Source organism: Eulemur rufifrons, unplaced genomic scaffold, assembly GCF_041146395.1.
Source record: "Eulemur rufifrons isolate Redbay unplaced genomic scaffold, OSU_ERuf_1 scaffold_81, whole genome shotgun sequence".
Lineage (NCBI taxonomy): Eukaryota > Metazoa > Chordata > Mammalia > Primates > Lemuridae > Eulemur > Eulemur rufifrons.
This window is the reverse complement of record NW_027182863.1, coordinates 32,436-52,888: the sequence shown is the minus strand read 5'-3', so window position 1 is coordinate 52,888 and position 20,453 is coordinate 32,436. Positions and strand designations below refer to the sequence as shown.

At 56.6% G+C, this 20,453-nt stretch overlaps 1 protein-coding gene across 3 annotated transcripts in view; it reads left to right on the top strand.

The window, feature by feature from the left end:
- The window catches only part of ARHGEF10 (Rho guanine nucleotide exchange factor 10), a 62,394-nt gene extending 45,007 nt beyond the window's left edge, over window positions 1-17,387 (top strand). For all 3 annotated transcript variants that reach the window (XM_069464610.1, XM_069464612.1, XM_069464611.1), the window contains 6 exons: window positions 254-477; window positions 1,109-1,266; window positions 3,647-3,789; window positions 11,040-11,214; window positions 15,959-16,081; window positions 16,487-17,387. In XM_069464610.1, the coding sequence (XP_069320711.1) occupies window positions 254-477; window positions 1,109-1,266; window positions 3,647-3,789; window positions 11,040-11,214; window positions 15,959-16,081; window positions 16,487-16,998 (1,335 nt within the window). In that variant the 3' untranslated portion in view covers window positions 16,999-17,387. The remainder of the gene's footprint in view (window positions 1-253; window positions 478-1,108; window positions 1,267-3,646; window positions 3,790-11,039; window positions 11,215-15,958; window positions 16,082-16,486) is intronic.
- The last annotated feature ends 3,066 nt before the right edge of the window (window positions 17,388-20,453 follow it).

Here is a 20,453-nt window from a genome sequence, read left to right as displayed (position 1 = left end):
TTTATTAAAAATTTTTAAAAACCTAATTCCATATGTTGAAAAGGAAAACAGGCCCTGTTGGCAGAGTGTTTAAACGTTATCTGGTTTTTCTCAGCGTCTCTCACACGGAGACGGGTGCCGCGTGGCCCTGCGTGTCCGGTGCGTGGCCCTGCGTGTCGGGTGCGTGTCGGGTGCGTGGCCCTGCGTGTCGGGTGCGTGGCCCATGCGAGCCTCTCATGCTCATTTTCTCTTCCCCCGTGACCCCCTGCTGCAGATCGGAAGCTGCACCCATCAGATGGGCCAGATCGCCATTGTCTCGTTTCAAAATTCCAGCCCCAAAGTCATCGAGTGCTTCAACGTGGAGTCTCGCATCCTGTGCATGGTGTACATTCCGGTGGACGAGAAGCTCCGAGAGCCCAGCGCGGCCTCGGACCCCGAAACCTCCACCGCGAGGGCTTGCGGCGCCCCGACCATCTGTGTAGGAGCAGAGGAGGGAAGGTAGCGCCCGTCCCCCGTGTGACAAAGAACGGTCACCGCTGTGCCCACACAAGGGCAGCAGCTGGGGCCTGTCGCGGAGACGGCGTTGACCCCGGTGTCAGGAGCCGTGTGCCGGGAACTGTGGGACAAGGGGACATTTTTAGGGTCACTGTGCTTTTAAATGAGCAGTGAGTTGGGCCCATAGAAATTATTCTAGGAACCTCCAAAGAGAAATGGTATTTCTTTAAAGGGGAAAAGTACCATACTATTTGCCACTGAAATGTTGCATTGTTATTGGTGCCTTTGAGAAGCACATCACTCCTTACATTTTGGAATAAAGCAGCGAATTCTGTCTTATAATCCTGTTGGTTACTGGCCCTGTTTAGAGGAAAGGTACAATTGTCTTCCTGATGTGAAGTTCCAAGACATACAGGAAGCACTAATTTTTTTTATAGCCCAGAATTTCTCTTTAAAAATAAAAGAAGGAAATGAAAGTGGTCCGAGATCTTCCTAAAACCCCGCCAAGTGTGTGGAGGAGGGACGGGCAGGGCTCGGGCACCGGGATGAGGCGTTAAGTGCGTTTGCGGTGACGGACACTCCACTCTTCCACGTTGTGCAAACGTATTCATTAGCTTGTATCTTTCTTTTAAAGCATTTCCGTGTATAAAAGCAGCCAGGGCTCCAAGAAAGTGAGACTTCAGCACTTCTTCACGCCCGAGAGGTCCACGGTCATGAGCCTGGCGGGCTCGCCGCGCAGCCTGTACGCGGGCCTGGTGGACGGGGCGGTGGCCAGCTACGCCAGAGCCGCAGGTGAGGCGGGTCACGCGGACGGGGTTCCCTGCTCCAGCCTGTCCCCTGCACCCGTCCCTTTGCCCAAGGCCCGTGTGGCCCCCTCCCTCCCCAGGGGCTTTGTGAGCACTCAGGGTGCTGTCTCAGTCTCTCGCGCTCCGTTCTCCCCCAGGGCAGGATTTCCACACCCGCCTCCCCCGGCAGCCCCTCGCCCCTCGCCCCTCGCCCGCTGCTGCCCCGGTGGGCCGGGCTCCCTTGGCGCTGGGCTGACCGGCCTCCTGCCACAGCCTCCAGGGCCTCCCGGCCGCCCATCTCAGGGTCCGCTGGGCTCAGCAGTACCGGGAGCCGCGGTCTCTGTCCCCCGGCGCCCTGCCTGAGTCCTTACCGCTTCACGGTGGGGAACTTCAGTGGTTTCCTGATTGGATTCCTGGGTTTCGGTTAAGTATTACTTGGTTATGCAGGGAGGGAAGAGAAAATCACATTTCAAGCTTTATAGGTAAAATGGCAAATTTATCAGAAGGATAAAGTGCGGGAAGTAAGGGCTGGAACTGCACGTGGGCCCCCGCAGGGACCCTCGGCCCAGTTCCCCAGGCTCCGGCGGCATCGCCGACACGGCGAGTCACCCCGGTCAGAGGATTCCGTGGGAGGGACAGGTGACACTGTTTGTAGGAAGAACAGGGAACAAAGTGCCGTTGTTGGAATGTGACCGTTGACCAAAGTGAAGTGTGTGAAGTGCGTCATCCCGCCTTGCATCTCGGGGTCCCGTTTCAGAGGGTCGAAGGGTCGGTGAGGCGGTGCTGAGCCGTGTGGACACCACCTGGGACGTGAACACAGGCGGGGGCGGTGGCTGGAGTTCCCACCCAGGGTTCAGAAACCTGGCGTTCTCGTGCCGTGTGCTGTGAACATGTGACTGTCAGAGAAAGCTGTGTTTCCACCCTGAACCCGAGTGTGCCCATTAGATATGGAGGCTGCAGTGCTTTAGAGGGCTGTGCGTACCAGACGCGAAGCTTGTGCACATGTGTGTGCACACAAATGCGAGAGCATGTGTCTGTGCACGTGTTCACATTTGTGTGTGCGTGTGCACGCACATGTGTGCATTTGTGGGTGAGTGCGTGTGGGCTGTGTGTGCCATGTACATGCATGTGTGTGTGTGTGTGTGTGCCCATGTGCCCGTGTGGGTGTGTGTACGTTCGTGCTTACCCACATAGTGATATCCCAGCCCCAGGGCAGATACTACACGTGGGAGGCAGGCGATGCCCACGGGCTGGTCATTGTCCTCGTTGCGACACGAAGGCGTTGCCATGGCAGTGGCATGCTAGCTAACAGGATGCTGGAGTCAGAGCTTGCACAGCCGCCTCCCCTGGCTGCACACGCCAGCCCAGACGCTGGTTCCTAGACAGGCTTGTGTCCAGAGACCTCGCGCGTCCCAGAACACAGAGGGGAGAGCCGAGACCTGGTCTCCTCGTTGGGCAAAGTACGTTCATTTCATGAGCCAGTCGGAAGCGTCGCTGGCTGAATCACGTTAGTCACGTGTGCAAGTGCGGTGGCTTAGTTACCGCTTAGACTGAGAACTGAGAATTCATTTTAATTATTTACAGAATGATGACGTTAGTCACTTTTGAAATGTGTGTTAAATCTTGCTTCAGATAATTTTTTATTAATATTCAAGCTATCCACTCGTACTTGATATAAAGCACAGAAGACCTCATCGGCAGATCTTTGAAAATATTTTCAAAACCAAATATTTTATCACTCTGTAGGCTTCAGGAAAGGGAGCAAGTTCTTCAAAAGAAAGGATTCCTTTAACCTCAATTTTGATTTTTTTCATGTTCAGTGAAGATAGGAACTGTCCTCATGATAAAGTATATAACAAGGGATTTTTAAAATTGAAGCAGGTAATGGGGAATTTTAAACATATGCCTGGTTACTTTGGGTGTGGTTCCTTTTCATGGCGACCAAATCGCTGTATATATTATTACTACAAATAATGGTATTTGTCCAACATCTGCCTGCCAAGTGCTGCGCTGAGCTGTTTGCATGCAGCATATTTCATTCTTAAAACAGCCCTTAGGCCAGTGGTGGGATTGTCCTCCTGTGACAGTCAAGGACACTGAGGTTCGGGGTGCATGAATGGTTTCTCCAGACACCGGGCGAGTGGCCAGGCTGGGGTCAGGGGGACCCAAGCCCACCCCGGGTGCTCAGTGCTTGCCGGCCGTGGGGGGCTTCCCCGCTGACGTGGCGCCTGCTCTCGGAGCCCCGGACACTCCCAGCGTCAAACAGAGGCAGGAAAATGACGACTGATACTTCGGTTGTCTGTTACTGGAAACAATCTGTGGCCCCGTATCCCTGTCCCTGTGCACGGAGAGCTGAACTTGAGTGAAATTAAATGTTTTCTTTTAAGATGGAACCTGGAATTCCGAACCCCAGAAAGTGATAAAACTCGGTGTCCTGCCGGTCAGAAGTCTGCTCCTGATGGAAGACACACTGTGGGCGGCCTCTGGGGGTCAAGTGTTCATAATCGGCGTGGAGACGCTGGCTGTGGAGGTGAGTCACCCTGGGGGGCTGCCGTGGGGACGAGTCGCGGTTCAGAGACAGCCCCGACTTCCCACGCAGCCGTCAGAGCACGCGGGAAACTCGGGCGGCCTCTCGGCTCTGCTCATGGGTAAAAGAAACGCCTTCAAGATTTTGCTTAGAAAAGACAAGATTAACTAGAAAACTCAACTATTAATATTTCCTAACCTTTCACCCGTGTTCACTGGTTTCCTGCTAAGCAGCAGAAACATGTTACTTTAAGAAATATACTCAGTGTGACCAGAGAGGGACCGCAGGGACTCGTGGGGAACTCTCGCCTGCCCGACGTGACAGGTCAGCCCCGTGGGGTGTGCGGGTCGTTCACTGGACAATGACGAGACAGCGGCCAGCCGTTCGGCAAACGCGGGGTGGACCCCACGGCCCGGCCCGCTCCCCTTCTAAACATTCCGGGTGGATAGAAATTTCAACACAAAAACGAAACCATAAACGCAGAAGAGCAGGAGAATATGTGTTTCTATTACTTTGCAGCAGAGACAGCCTCTCCAAGCAGGCCAAACCCAGACGCTGTCCTAATAAAGAATAAAGCTGTGTAACTTTTTCACATCCATATATGTGCATGTGTATCAACACTTTTATAAGTGGGCCGGGCGCGGCGGCTCACGCCTGTAATCCTAGCACTCTGGGAGGCCGAGACAGGAGGATCACTGAGGCCAGGAGTTTAAGAGCAACCTAAGCAATAGCGAGACTCCATATCTATAAAAATATTTAAAACTTAGCCCGGTGTGGTGGTGTGTGCTGGTAGCCACACTTACTCGGGAGGCTGAGGGAGGAGGATCAGTTGAGCCCAGGAGTTTGAGGCTGCAGTGAGCCACGATGATGCCACTGCTCTCCGGCCTGGGTGACAGAGCAAGATCCTGTCTCAAAAAAAAAAAAAAAAAAAAAAATTATAAATGAAAAATTGGGAAAATATTTCCTGTATTTATAACCAAGAATTAATGCTCTTAAAATACAAAAAATTCCTACTAAACTTTAAGAAAAACACAACCAACCTAATAGAAAATGTTCAAAGGCCATGAAAGGAAATACAAATAAGCAACATACTCTGATACACACACACTTAGCCCCATTAATAACTAAAATTACCTATTAAAACAAGGCATTTTTTATTAGTCAGCCTTACTTTTTACGGCAGTTTTAGGCGCATAGCAAAATTGGGTGGAAAGTACAGAATTTCCCTAACCCAGCCCCGCCTCTAGCAGCAGCCCAGAGCGGTGAGTTTGTTGCGGTTGACGAACCTGCACTGACGCGTCATTTTTGCCCACGTCCCCGGTTGACATTGGGGCTCAGGCTTGGTGCTGTATGTCCAAACGAGCAATGACAGACGTGTGTCCTTAGCCTCATCCTCCGTTCCGCCTGCTCATCCCTGCCTCCCCCAGCCCCTGGCGGGGTGAGCTTCGTGCATTCCGGGGGAGCGTGTGGGCCTGTCTGCACTCCGCAGGGCTCCGAGGTACCTCCCTCCCACGGTACCTCCCTCCCTGCGCTTCTCTGGAAGGCAGGCACGTGTTACCAGTTAGCATTTAAAGAGCTCACAACGTTTTCCAGAAACGTTCTCTGCAGATAAGCTTGCGCAAGCACACGTGAGGATACAGGCAGCCCCCTGGGTTAGGATCCCACAACTTAAGGCAGGACCTTCTTGCCAGAATACGGGATGGAAACACGGTAGATCATTTTCCCAGTATTGTGATGGCAACTTTTGTTACTTTTTATATCCATCTGATACATTTTATTTCGCACGCCCTGAGAGTAAGAGCCTTCAGTCTGGCTTCCAGCCGGAACTGACCGAGGCTCCTGAGCGGGGTCTGTCTGTCCCAGCGCTGCCCGTCCTTCCTGTCGATCGACAGCCCCGCACACCCTCGGTGACGCCGCCTGGCGATCACGCGTCTAAGAAGGCGCAGGGTTCAGGTCCTGGCTTGGCCGCGTAGCACAAGGTGATCTCAGATAAGCCGCTCAGCTGGGCTTCGTGGGTGAAATGCAACGTGAAAGGGCCCAGCAGAGAGCTCTGGAGTGGCAGCTGTCATTTGTCGTTAGAATGAAGTATTATTAGAACAAATATACAAGAGCCAGGTATGATAGTTTGTTAGTCTGTGTTTGCTTTTCTTCTGCGCAGAAATAATAATAATTTAAAATATTTTCCCCAACACGATGATTCTTTTTGTTGTAAATTACCACCAATAAAGCTGGAATGGTGGTTTCTGTAGCCATCAGCAAGAAGCTCTCAGGAAAACATCACATTCCCAAATTATGACTTTATTATAATCAAGACATCATTTCCACGTGTTCCAGAGAATTTATATGCTATAAATCTTGAAGGCTCAGAAGTAATGTTTGGATCCAAATATAAAGCTCCTTTCTGTGCATTTTTTTGGACAAAAATACCTAAATACATTTATAGAGAGAAGCAAAAATCTGCTCTTGTCTGAAAAAATGAAATTCATCATGTAGCTCCCACGGTGCAGGGAAACCACAGCGGCGATGCGGGCGCAGCCGTGAGGCCTGAACGATGCATGTGTCTCCTCCCTGCCGGGGTGGGGGGTCTGCCGGGAGCCGTCCCAACAGTCGTGCACTGTGGGAACACGGCCCGCCTGTGGGCTGCAGCCATGCCGGGCTGTGGGCTCAGCAGGATGGAAGGTGCAAGGTACATTTGGAGGAAAAAGGTACCTGAGGCTCCGGGGCTCAAATGTTCTCAAAGCGACTGGTCTGGTGCAGTCGCTGGTATATTCACGGGACCCCCCTGCAGAGACGGCTCTGAGCACCTTGGCAGCCTGGTGCCTTTACAGGCTGGAGGGGGCTGGGCTCTTGCCCCGGCTCTGGCGCCGTAATCCGGCAGCGCTGGGCTGTGGGGGATGCTGGGCCAGTGTCTGCAGCCCCAGCCAGGGGACAGCCCCCCGCCTGGCTGCAGGGTGTCAGGAGCAGACGGGAAACCTGCGGGGAACGCTGCACTGCCAGGCAGCCGGGGCTGCAGTCACCGGGACTATTTTTGTGGGGGGGTCACCTTCCCTCCCAACTGCACATGGCTTTCTAGCTGGGGTTTATTCAATTCCTTTTAAAATTTTAGCGTGTCAGAAACACGGATGCTGTTCTAAAATAATCTGACATTTAGGAAAAGGCTAATTATTCTGGCTTTCTGGCAGGGGTTGACTTCGCAGGTTTGTTTCTCAGAGCCGTGAGCCACAGTTTCAGTTTGATCACTGTGTCTGCTTAAAACCGAAACCTGCTGGTCCTTGCTCCTGCTTGCCTACAACACACAGTGCTCTTGACTGAAGGTGGAAGGAAAGAGAGAGAAGAACAAGGAAAAGGGTTTCTTCTCCCCGGTCTCCACCCAGGAACACTGGAACACGAACCGAGGAGGTTCCGCTGGGTTAGAACTCCAGGGTGGAGGCTCAGCAAACTGTGGGTTTTGAAAGCTTCTTGCAGAAATGTGCATAGTCTCTGAAATCCCAGCCAGGGCAGGGAAAGGGGCTTTGCTCCTCCACTCGCCAGTGACAGCAGAGAGCTCCCTAGCGCGCCATGCTTTCCGGTTTTTCTTTTGAAACCTCTCCGTGGAAGCCTCCCTCTGCCCCACAGCAGTGATCCCGCTCGGTCCTGCCCTGACGTGGGGAACCAGCTGCTGGGGGCTTGTGCACAGATGGCAGCAGGCAGCATTTTCCCTGCAGAGCGTGGAGATTTGAGGTCGACTCTGACGTGCAGGTCTGAGTGGCGGGCAGCTGGGAGGGCGGGCGTGGCCCTGTTCTGTGGCAGCCGTAAACATGTGCAGCCGTAGCAGGGCCACGCAGAGGAAGACCTCCCTGCCCTTCCTCCAGCCCTCGTCTTGGCAGTGTGCCTCCTGCGAGAGTCTGCGGAGTTTCCAAAAGACCAAAATGGAACCTATTCCCCCCGGGAAGCCAGACAGAAGGGCGAGGCCTCACCTGCCCCGTGCGGACAGTGGTGTGGGAGGGCTGGGGTCCTCCTCGTCCTGTGCCCGGGTGTGTGTGTGGGGGGTCCCTCACGGCACAGGCTGAGGACGGGGTTCAGAAAGGCTCCTTTCCCGAGTCCCGTGGTGTGGGCTGGGGCTCCAGGGACTCCGCAGCTACTCTGAGCTGTGGAGCAGCTTGTCGGTCCCTGCGCCTGTGATGTTCACTTGGAGTCTGAGTCACAAGCTGCTCTTTCATGATCTAAGTAAAAGTCACGGTGACCTGCGTCTGCTGTGCGGTGGCCAGCTGTGCTTCACCGAGCCCTGGAGGGAGACGCGAGCCCTGAAGTCACGCAGGAAGCAAACGGTGCTGCCCCGCGGGGTTCAACCCAGCTTTGTCCTTCAGTCGTCTCCAAGCCTGGCTGCGCAGGGCAGCCACCTGCGGACCTTAGCAACGATCCCACGTGAGTTCTGCCCGCGTCAAGTGAGTGAGACTCTCCAGGGGACGGGGTCGGGCCGGGGTCTAGACGGCAGCACATCTTTATACCCCGGATGACTTCGGTGTGCAGCAGAGTTGAAATCCCCAGGTCCAAACCCAAGGCTGTGCGCTGCCCTCCCTCCCTCCCGGGGAAAGGGATGAAGACAAGTGAGGAGGAAGAAACTGCAAGACTCCCGTGTTGCCGGTGGGAACATAAAGTGTCCCCTGGCCGGGCGCGGTGGCTCACGCCTGTAATCCTAGCACTCTGGGAGGCCGAGGCGGGTGGATCGCTCAAGGTCAGGAGTTCGAGACCAGCCTGAGCAAGAGTGAGACCCCGTCTCTACTAAAAATAGAAAGAAATTATATGGACAACTAAAAATATACATATAGAAAAATTAGCCGGGCATGGTGGCGCATGCCTGTAGTCCCAGCTACTCGGGAGGCTGAGGCAGTAGGATCGCTTAAGCCCAGGAGTTTGAGGTTGCTGTGAGCTAGGCTGATGCCACGGCACTCACTCTAGCCTGGGCAACAAAGTGAGACTCTGTCTCAAAAAAAAAAAAAAAAAAGTGTCCCGAACTGTTGGAAAACCGTCCGTCGGTTCCTCAAACAGTGACTCACGGAATTGTGGAAGACCCAGCATTTCCAATCTCAGGTGCATATTCAAAAGAACTCACATTCGTGTACACAAAAACTGGTACATAAACGATGATAGCAGCATAATTTATTAGTATAACAGTCAAAAAGTGGGTAGACCCTGAGCGTCCGTCAGCTGGTGAATGGACAAACAGCCTGTGATCCTTCCGCACAAAGGGATGTCACTCAGCCATAAGGACAAATGAGCAGCGACACAGGCCTCGGCGGGGACGAAGCTTGAGCACGTTCCGTTCCGTGACAGAACCAGACACAGCGGCCACGTTTGTGGTTCCGTTCTTACCAGACCTCCAGAACAGGCCGATCTAGCACAGGCAGTAGGTTAGTGGTTGTCGGGGGCTGGGACGGAGGGCGGAGGAGCATTGCTGACGGGAGACAGAATGTTCTGGAAGCAGACAGCAGTGATGTCGACAGCACAGCTTTTTGAATATTCTAAAAACCGCTGAATTATGCACTTTAAAACAGTGACTTTCGTGATGTGCAGATTACACCTTAGTTTTTAGCAAAAGAACTGCCCACTGGACATGGCGGTCTGGGAGATGGCTGGGAAGCCCAGCGGGTGTCCCCCGGAACCTCCTGGAGACAGGAGGGGGGGGCCCTGCGGCCTGCAGGTGGCTGCCGGAGGGAAACCGAGGACCACAGCCGAGGGGACACAGCACTTTTCTTTCTTTCCCCTTTTCCTTTCATTCTTTAGTTTGAATTTGTGGTGAGTGAGACTTGCACGTGTTTGGGGGCTGAATGAAGGAAATCAGGGCAGAAAGGGCCCCGCGCCGGGCGGGAGGGAAGAGGCAGGACTGAGCCAGCGCCGGGGAGAAGGGGACCAGAGAGGAAACCAGAGAGAGGCCCTCAGCAGAGAGCGGGCCGAGAGAAAACCGCCCTGGCCTGGCGGGCTCGCAGGGGCAGGCCTGCGCCCCTCCTCTGTGGGAGGGAGGCAAAGTCGGGGGAGGGGGTCAGAAATAGGCCAGAGCTGGAATCATCTGGAATCTGAACCCAGACTCCCAGACAAATACTAGCGTGCGCTGCACGGCCCAGATGTTTCGGAGTGTGCCGATCCCATGAAACTTCAATTCTTAAAAATACTTTTGATCTTTGTGCATCGCGACTCCCGCCTGCTGGGGAGGAGGAGCCAGACTCTAATCAGAACTGGGTGGGTGACTCGGGGACGCTGTAACCGTGAACACTAGTTCCTTTCCATGGACAAATATTTAAATTCAACTGGTGATTATTGAGGTAATTTTACGTGAGGAAATTACGTGCCCGTGGTGGGAGGTGTTCAGAGTTGACGAGAGTACCGGCATTTTAGGGAGGGGACAGCCCTTGGTGCAAACAAGGACAGAGCTCAGGGCCGCAGTGACCGTCCACTCTGCAGGGCCAGAGCTGGAGCTGAGGTCAGAAAGCGGGTCCTCTTCTTCCGCCTGAGGTCCCCCCTTCCCCTCACATCGAGGGACGTGGGGTCTCCAGGGGGAACAGCTGGCTCCAGGGTCCACCCAAGACCCACGGGTGAGCGGCGCGGGGGACGTCAGGCCGCCCTCCCGCACGGAGCTGCCTGCGCCCTGACCCCGCCGGCGCCCGGGCTTCAGGCCCAGCCGTGCGCGCGGGTCCCCACGGAGTCTCAGCAGAAATAGGACGTGACACACCGGCAGCCTCTCCCACCCACCTCCGGTCTCAATCGGCGCGTCCCCTTCCGCGCGGTGCCTTGGGGGCTGCGGGGTGTGCGGTTACGGGGTGGCGCGTCCAGCTGAGCCTCTCCCGGAGGTCCCATAACCTGAGAGGGGCGTGGGGGGTGGGTCGGCCAACCCTTGCTCCCAAACGTTGTGGGACAACTCTTGGGGCAGAGATTTAAGTCTTTTGTTTTCCCGGGTTTTTAGAAAAAGTTTAATTAATTTAGAGAATTATGCAGGCCTGTGAGATTTTTTAAATTTCAAGATCTTTGAGGATGCTGCTTCCTGGCAGGGTGTCTCTGAGCCTCGTGCCCAACCCTGGCCCCCTCCTCCAATCCTAGGCAGTACCCGCGCCACAGGGACTGTGCGGGCCTGGCTCTGCGCGGGGCGGGCGGTGCTGGAGCCGGAGAGCCCCGGCCGGCAGGTGCGCACCTGAGCACGCAGAGGGCGAGCGTTCTGGGTGAGCAGAGCCGCGGGGCGGGAGGCCTTCAGGGTCGCACCCACGACCGCTGTCCACCCGCAGGGCCAGCTGGAGGCGCACCAGGAGGAGGGCATGGTGATCTCGCACATGGCGGTGGCCGGCGTCGGGATCTGGATCGCCTTCACCTCCGGCTCCACGCTCCGCCTCTTCCACACCGAGACGCTGGAGCACCTGCAGGACGTGAACATCGCTGCGCCAGTGCACAACCTGCTGCCAGGTGCGGGGCGGGGCTGGAGACGGGGGGCGGGGCCTGGAGGCGGCGGGGGCGGGGCCTGGTGATGGCTGGGGCGGGGCCTGGTGATGGCTGGGACGGGGCCTGGTGAGGGCAGGGGCAGGGCCGGGCCTGGAGACACCCCGTGGATGAGGCGGGGCCTGGGGACCCTCGGGGGTTGCAGGGGCTGCTGTGGCACGTCCCCGCGTCTTAGCCCTTCTAGTCGGTGACACAATGTCCCCTAAGCACCTCCGCGTCCTAGAGTAGGACCAGGTTCCAGTGCTGTCTTTACAGGTCAGAGCAGGCGGCCGGAGGTTTCTCACGGTTAACCGTAGCGAGGCTCAAGTGGAGCAAGGACCCGATTGAAGGATCTAGAACAGGAGCATCACCGGGAGGGGGCGGACTTTCAGGGAGGGCCTCCCAGAGCCAGGTCATGCACAGAGAGGGAAGGGAGTGTAAGTGTGCAGCTGGTGTGTGTAAGTCTGTCGCCAGTGTAAATGAGCATGCAGCTGGTGTGTATGAGCATGGAGCTAGTGTGTGTAAGTGTGCAGCTGGTGTGTATGAGCATGCAGCTGGTGTGTATGAGCATGGAGCTAGTGTGTGTAAGTGTGCAGCTGGTGTGTATAAGCATGCAGCTGGTGTGTATGTGTGTAGTCGGAGTGTATGAGCATGAGGGGCAGAGGTGACGAGCTTGGGCATGTCTGTATTTGCCACGTTGCTGGTGGGAGTCACTGAAGGTTTTGACCAGGAAAGAATTCGCTCCACACTGAGTGCTGGGAAGACCATCCTGTAGAAGGGTGTGGAGAGAGCAGGGAGGAGGGGACCGAGACTGCCTCTATCTGAGGGCCCTGACCTGGCAGGTGGCGGGGAGAAGGCAGGAGGAAGGACGGGGTGGGGGGCAGCCTCGCCGAGGGCTCGGGTGTGGATACAAACAGGGCAGGAAGGAGGGAAGCTGGATCGCACCGTGAGGACGTCAGCAGTGGAAGGCGGGCGGGACAGGGGCGTCCCAATCCAGTCGCCTCTTCACAGACTGTGTGTTTTGGGTGTTTGTGTCACGGAGTCAGTCAGCTGGGGACAGCCGCTCAGAAGTCGGTTTGGTCGCCTGTCCTTGGGTTAGTGAACCAAACTGATCAGCATGATTTGCAAACCGTATTCAGACCAGGTACCTAGATTTGGTTTTTGGTCTTGGTGACACTTCACAGGTGGCCTGAGACCGTCGTGGGATTGGTGGAAGGTTTTTGTTCCGGTTATCTCTGGGTGGGTTGGTGATATTGGGAGACGTCTGTAGTTTGAGGAGATGAGGCTACTGCCTCGGTTGCCTTTGGGCTGCTAGGACAGAACCCGCGGACCGAGAGGGTTACGTACAACAGCAGAGTATTTTTCACAGATCTGGGGGCTGGATGCCCGAGACCCCGGTGCCGGCAGGCTGGGTTCCGGTGAGGACCTGATCCCTGGTCTGCAGACGGTGCCTCCTCACCGTGTCCTCTGGCATGGAGAGAGGGCTCTGGTCTCCTCCTCCTCTTGCAGGGGCACCAGCCCTCTCAGGGGTCTCCCTCATGACCCCATCCACCCTAATCACCTTTCATAGGTCCCCCCTAAACACCATCACATTGGGGTTAGGGCCTCCACATATGAATTTGGGGGGCACACTCGGTCCCTAACAGGTACAATGTTTATGATGCATTGGAAAAAGCAGTAATTTAGAGGCCACTTTCTAGAAAGGGTGTGAGGAGGAGGGGGAGGAGGAGGAGGAGGAGGTTCAGCTGGGCCTTTTGCTGGAGACAGAGGGTGAGGCCGTGGTAGCTGTTCTTTTCTACGGGGCTAGCTCTGTACAAATCGTTGTTAAAAGATTGTAGGATATTTTTATTTAGTAAAGAAAATGGAGATTTATGTAACATGCAAGTTTATATTTAGAAAACCAAAATGGTTTGCTCCCTCTGGCTCGGGAAGCCTGCCGACGCTTTGCCGCGGGGCTGGCAGTGTTTTGCGCACAGGCTGCTGGAACAAACGTGTGCTGCAGGAGTCAGCTGTGGTTGTTGGGACGACACCAGGTCACATTCGAGATCGCCAGAGCACGCACTGGCCTGGGAGTGCGGAGCGTTCCACGTGCGGGCCGGGCGAGGAGGGGGCTGTGAGAAAGCAGCGTGGGAGCTGCCCTGGTGCAGGCCGGACCCCGGGCCAGGCAGCCCCGTGTTACCGTGGTTCCAGAGCTCTGAGCCGGCCACCAGAATGCAGCGGCCACTGCAGGACGCTTGGTATTTATCCCTCCCCAGCTGTGATCAGAAACTCACAGGGGGAAGGGAAGGCCCCCAAGCGTGGGTGGAGTTTGTACTTGACAAAAGCAAGCAGCACTCACGCCCAGGCTGCGAGAACAGAGCAGGCAGGCACAGCTGCGCTCTGGGGGCCGTGTCCCCACCGCGGTCTCCCCGCTGTCATCTCTGACTTGCTCCTGTGCGAGAGGAAGGCTCAGTCATCAGGTGTCCCTCCCGGCACAGACCCAGACAGGCTCACGCGCCGACCTGCCCGCCCCCCACCTGGACGGGAACCGAGTACAGGAGCCCTCCGCCGGGGTCGGGCCGCAGCGCCTAGCAGCTGCGTCGTGTTTTCAGCAGCGAAGTTGTCTGCGACCGAGCCTCGGACTGTGACATCGTCACCTTTCCTTTCCTGGCTGTTGCTGGAATATACAGTGAAAGGAGGTTCTACAGGTGAAGACTTGCAAAGCCAGAAAGAACAGAACTTGAAAAAGAAAATGATGCTGTAACTCACACTCTTATACAAGTTAACAGAACTTGACTCAGTCTTTTCCCCTCCTCAGAGGGCTCGGACGCTGTCCCGCGGAACAGACGAACCCGCAGCTAATGCGCTGGGTCTTTCCTCCTACTGGGAATTCAGTTCTGAAAACTGTGAGCTCAGGTTTTCACATAAACCATGTCGAATGTGACACAGTCCAACAACTGGTGACAAAACATTCTGCAATTAACATACATGTTTTTAGAGGAGTTGCTGAAGCTCTAAGTTACAAAGGAGCAGAGTTCACAGCAAGTGAGCTGAAAGGTGCCTCATCCGTTCCCAGCTGTGACAGCCACGCGAGTCACATCCGGGTGCAGATGTTTCCTGCTCTGTCCAGAAGGTCACGGGTGGATGTTGCTGCTGGAAAAGTTAGAGACCCCGTGTCAAACGCGGCCTCCGAGTCCCACCGAGCGAGCGCAGGGCCTGCAGGAGGGGCCTGGCCGAGGAAACCACAGAGTCTGGCTCTTGAGAAAAGCAACGGAGCATTCTAAATATGGGGACCACACCTCGGGGACTCAGGACCCTGAGTTAAGGAACGAGGTTGAGGACTTGGGTGCCCTGTCCTCTCCTGGCTGCGGTGTTGTCCTGGGCTCGCCAGTGGCCTGTCCCTGCACGGCCCTGTGGTTTAAGTTCTGGGGTGAAAGGGCTCAGAGTGGATCCCTCGTGGCTTTTCCTGCTGCTTTGAGGACCTGCCCGCCTCCACCTTTCACCGTCCTGCAGCGACTTCACCGTAGGCACCAGGTCACCCTGGCTGCGCAGCTCAGGCCACACCTGCCGGCCTGGCGGCTGTGCCCAGAGCGTCTTCTCTCTACACCTGGGCTGTGCGTAAGGAGACAGGAGTGTGTGCCGGGTCCCTGCTTTGTGTTTAGCCCGTCTGTAAACCCTCCCTGAAGCTTGTCCTGTGTCCCCACGCCAGCTGCCGCCACCCCCGGGGAGGCCCCGCAGCGTCCGCGCCATGGGCGCTTCTGGACTGGGCACCCGCCTCACCGCTGCCCTGTCACCCGCGTCCTCTGCAGTTGGAAACTGTCCATCGTGACTGTTGCAGCGGGACCCTCCTGTGTAAAGCTAAAGTGAATCACGCGGACTCTGGAAATGGAATCAGAAAATTCCCTGGAGCTGTGCCATTTTCCTGAGTTTCCGAACCTGTTAGCAAAATTGGCGTCTGGGTTTCGGTATCACATAAGGGCTCTGGCTGGCACCACGGAGCCGTCAGAGAGGCAGCCCCCGCGGCAGGGCCGTGGCGCCTTCCTCTCCTGCTTTCCTCTCCTTCCAAAGCCCCAGTTCAGAATGGCCCTTTGGAACTGGGGGCAGAGGGGCCGGGGGTCTTTGTCGCCATTGGAGCTTCTCCCACTTCCGTCCCTCGCCAGTGCCCAGCCCTGTCACCACCCAGAGCGAACGGCGTCATTTCTCTGGGCTTCAGATCCTTGGCTGCAAAGCAAATCAAAACTAACCAACAGCTTTAAAAGCCTCCGACGACGCCAGCGTCCCAGCGCCGAGTCCTGCGATGTTGCTGTTCTTCCCACGGAGCCCCCGGGGAGCCTTTCCATCCCCCCACCCCCTGCAGGCTGCGACCCTGCGGCAGGCGCCCCCGCTCCAGAGCCCCCTCCCGCGGGAGACCCCTCCTCGCCTGTGAAGGGGCTCTGTGCCCCGGAAGAGCGGCGGGCGGCTGCGTGTGTCGGGCCGGGGCTCGTCCGCTGTATCGCGCGGAAGCAGGCGGTTTGGCGGGATGATTCTGGGGTCGACTCACACCCGGAAGGGCCAACCAGAGCCGGGCAGGGAGCAGGCGGGCGGGAGGTCTGGGGACGCTCCTGCCCCGCGGCCGCGTTGGGCAGGTCCTTGTGGTCCAGTCTTGGGAAGCCCAGCGCAGGTATGAGCACCCCCTGCTTCCTGCCTCGGCCGTCTGGTGGTGGCATGCGGCCTGGGTGTGTCCAGCCTCGAGCCACCTGTCTGTCCCCCACAGGGCACCAGCGGCTGTCGGTGACCAGCCTGCTCGTGGGCCACGGGCTGCTGATGGTCGGCACCAGCCTGGGAGTCCTGGTGGCCCTGCCGGTCCCCCGCCTGCAAGGCATCCCCAAGGTGACCGGTGAGTCTGCAGCGGCTTCGCCCTGTGAGCTCGCGGGCGCCGCGGTCTGTGCTGTGACTTAGCATCCCAGGGTTGTCTAAACAATTCGACCTATTAGGGGTGTTTTTTCAGTGTATTATAAAGACTTAATAGAGTATATCTATTGAATTGGAATTATCAATACTTTTGTTTTCCTGCCAAAGAAAACCCGATTTTGTATTTTAGGTCATCATTTTCAAAGTTTCATTCGAATTAACTAAAAATCCGCAAGAATATAACCTAGATATTCCCACTTCAGCCTGTCACTCAAGCACGCAGGTTACTCGCAGGGTCTGGGCTGGGGGAGCCGCGCGGGCGAGCCGGGCCCTGTGGCTTCCGTCTGTGGCGGCGTCTGTTAACGGACCGTCGTCGGCTCTCTCCCTCCAGGCCGGGGCATGGTGTCCTACCACGCGCACAGCGGCCCCGTCAAGTTCATCATCCTGGCGGCGGCCCTGCGGGAGAAGGACAAGGACAGAGCCAGGGACAGCCTGCCCCTGGGCCCGGAGCCCCCGGCGGAAGAGGAGAAGGACAAGGACGGGCCCCCGAGCGAGGGAGCCGCTTCCCGCCCTGGCCAGGGCGACCCCGACGCGGCCGTCTGGCTGGGGGATGCGCCGGGATCCACGACCCAGAAGAGCGAGGCGTCCTCCTCGTCGGGGTCCCTGAGCCTGTCCCACGGCTCCGGCTCTCTGGAGCACAGGCCGGAGGACAGCGTCATCTACGACCTGCTGAAGGACCCGGTCTCGCTGCGGAGCAGGGCGCGGCGGGCGAGGAAGGCCAAGGCCAGCTCGGCGCTGGTGGTGTGCGGGGGCCAGGGCCACAGGCGGGTGCCCGGCAAGGCCAGGCTGCCGCCCCGCGAGGAGCTGGCGCCCTCCGTCCTGGTGTGGCAGGTCCCCTGCTGAGCACCCGGCGACGGCCGCCCCCGGGCCTCGGAATCTGCAATCACGGACGGCTTCTCGGGTGAATCACGCGGCGCGAGGGCGTGTGCGCATGCGCCTGCGTCTGCGCTGGGTCGGACACGCCCAAAACAGCATTTGAGGCAGGAATGTGCAATATCGCAACGGTGACGCCTGCGGTTCCACCTTCTCCGTGCGGCAGAAGTGACACGGACACTCCTGAAGGGAGAAGAGGGCGCAGCTTTCTGAGTCATCGCGTGACGTTCTGGGAAAATACCACGTTCTGTTTGCTGCAGTCGACACGCAAATACCGAGTGTCAAACGTCAGCTTCAGACCTGTTCTCGTATGTCGCTTAGAGAATCTGCAAGCTAAGCATCTATGAGAAAATAAATGTATTCCGTAGCATAGTTTATTAACAATGCTTTAAATAATTTTACTTGATTCAGATTCACTACTTTTATTTATATTCTGTATTTTCAAATTCCAGAATAGAATTTGTAACCATTAAAAAACCGGGGCGCACACGGCCCTGCGGACCGGGTGCTGCTTCCCGAGCGAGCTGGGCTTCCCGAAGTGGTATAATGTGTGTACTGTATATTGTAACAAAGTAGTATTTTTATATTGCATTCTTCCGATTAAAAAATTAACAGTTTAATATTTTAGTCAATATATTGTCTGCAGCATTTCACCAATAATGTTTGCTTTGAACCAAAATGCCCAATGCCCATCAACATTTAGACGCAAGCGTCAACGCCAAATTCTTCTCCTCTTCTCGTATTAAATAGCATTGACATCCACGTCAGAAATATGTATGTTTTAGCTTTATAGGAACCAAGAAGAGAAAGTCTCATTCTTTCATGTGGCTTCCTGCACCTGCCGCCCTGAGTACCACGTCCCTCTCCAGTACGCGCAGTGAACGAGGCAGGTGCCGACCGGCGGCCGTCACCCGGGTGACCCCTCCGCGGGGCGCGGGGGCCTGTGCCCTGCAGTTGCGGAGCCGGCTCTGGTGTCGAGGTTCGTGAGCAGTCAGCGAGCTCCACTGTGCTCAGCGTGTGTTTGTGTATCAATGTTTTACTTACAGGGTGGATAACGAGAAGAAAAAAGAAACCTAACAGGCATTCACCAGAAATAAATGTCTCGGCATTTTACAGATGACTAAAAATGTTAATTTTATGACTTAGCCAAATATTTTCTAAGTTGCATACATACCCCCATGTGAAAGTCATTTCCTCCCAAGCTTGGTTAAAGTGTTAGCTGCTGATTTCATAAATAAAATCTTTTTATTTAAAAAGGGGGTATTACACGGTGCCTTTTTCCCCCTAAACGATGAAGGGGCAGTTCCATTCCGGAGGGTGGGGCGGTCTGACCCCGGCCAGAGGCTGAGCTGAGACGGTCTCTTGCGTTTGCCGGCCTCGCGAGGGGTCAATAGTTCCCGCTAACTCCGGGGACTCAGACGAGGAAACTGAGCCCGAGTGACCCCAAGTCCAGGAGTTCACATCTGGGTTTCAACGTCTGTGTTCTTAACGCTCGTTTGTGTTTCTGAGAAGCCACATGAAATGAAGTTCCAGAAAGAAAGCACAGCCTTTGCGCTCCGGGGGGCTGTTCCCAGCAACCCTCTGGAGGGAGAGAGAGGCGGTTCGCAGGGACAGGGCCCCACTGCCAGGCGGACGGATTGGAGCCACCCCGCGGCCTGGGCAGCTTTCACATCCCGTCAGAGTGGAAGCGCTTCACGAAGCCACACGTCTTTCAGGACGGGGTCTGGAAGCCGAGGGAACTTTGCTGTTGGCACAGAGCACGAGACACAGAAATCTCAGTCTCAGGAGAAGCAACGTGTGGGGAGAGTGTAGCCGTCCCGCTTACTTGCTTTAGAAAATCAAGTGAATGTCATTAAGAAAAAGGAGTAAATGATGCTCTAGTATTCCAGGCACTTTGCAGAATATTCTCAGGTAACCGTGGACACAGCCCAGCTGTTGCTTTCAGAAACCACTTTCCTGCTGTGCCCCGCCCACACACATGCACACACATGCACATATATGCATGTTCACAGACACATGTGCATGCATGCACACACACATGCACACATGCACATTCACACACACACAGAGGTGCACGCATGTGCACACACATGCACACACATGCACACACACACACTCCTCTCTGCATGGGCTGCGGCTCTCCCGCGAGGGCCTGTCGGGCGATGTTTGTTCCAGTGGAAAGAGTCTCAGCTGGCACCGCCTGGCTTTGGCCTGGCTGTTTGCTCCTGTGGCTTTTTCCAAAGAGCCTGGGAAAGAATTAACCCTTGACGAGCAGGTTAGTCAATTCTGGGCGTCTGACAGCAGCTGCGGGGGGAGTGTGCACGTGTGTCTCTGCACACAGAGTCCCTTGGTGCCTGAAACGCCATCTTGCTCCTTCCAGGCGTTCCCCGGTGCCACCCTCGCTTAGGGGCCACGTGGGTGCCTCTGTTCACTTCCAGTGAGAACGCGCCAGCCCAGGGCTCCTGGGGGGCGGGGAGAGCCAGTGCAGGAGGTGACAGTCGTCGACTTTGGTTTCCTCACCTGCAAGATGAGGTCATAGCCCCCACCTCACCTGCGCCACCTGCCCCCCCCCCTTGGCCCTCCGGCTGCCACGCTGTCATTTCTCCAAGGTTGGCGCATTTCTAAGTGCGACTGCGCTGACGTGATGACGCTGTTATGTCCCCACTTTGCAGATGGGAACACTCTGGCTCAGCCGGTTTGGGAGCCTTGGCACAGGCCACCTGGCCAGCGGGGCACGAGCTGCTGCCGCCCTGGGCCGGCGCCAGCCCCACCCGCCCGGCCGGCTCCGCCCAGCAGTGGCCGTCAGGTGAGCCGGGGGTCTCGAATGCACCGGCACAGGGGGCCGGGGTCAGCCCACTCCCACTCCCAGAACTTACCAGAAGTAGGTGATGGGGTTGGAGTTGCAGAGAAAGAGGAGTTAAGACCCAGCCCCTTGCCGGGCGGCTCCGGGCCCAGCCGGATGGTATAAATGCGCCGCCTGGAGCCCGGCCAGGGCACAGAGCAAACAAGAGCGCTGGAGGCAAAAACCAAACAAAAACTGCCCACAGGAATCGGCGACTCCACGCGGTCTAGGAGTTTTCAACTCGGCGTCCGTTGTGCACGGCCGGTGATAATGAAACGCAGGCCCGCGGCTGGCAAGCGGCCGCTGGTCCTTCCCGTAAGTCCTGGTGCACACGGGGCTCCCCGTGCAGGGCCCCCTCCTGCGAGGACAAGACGGGTCGTCTGTGCAGGGTCTGGGACGATGACACGCAGTCAGGGCAGGGCTGGGCGTGGGGGCCGCTCTGAGACGTCAGGGAGGCGCCTTGGCCTCACCGGCCTGTCCCGCCGCCGCCGGGGCTCCCGGGACACAGGCGCTGCCACGTGCGGGGGAGTGAGGGCGGGCGGGACTCGGGAACAGCCAGGAAGGAGCTGACGGCGGCGGATTT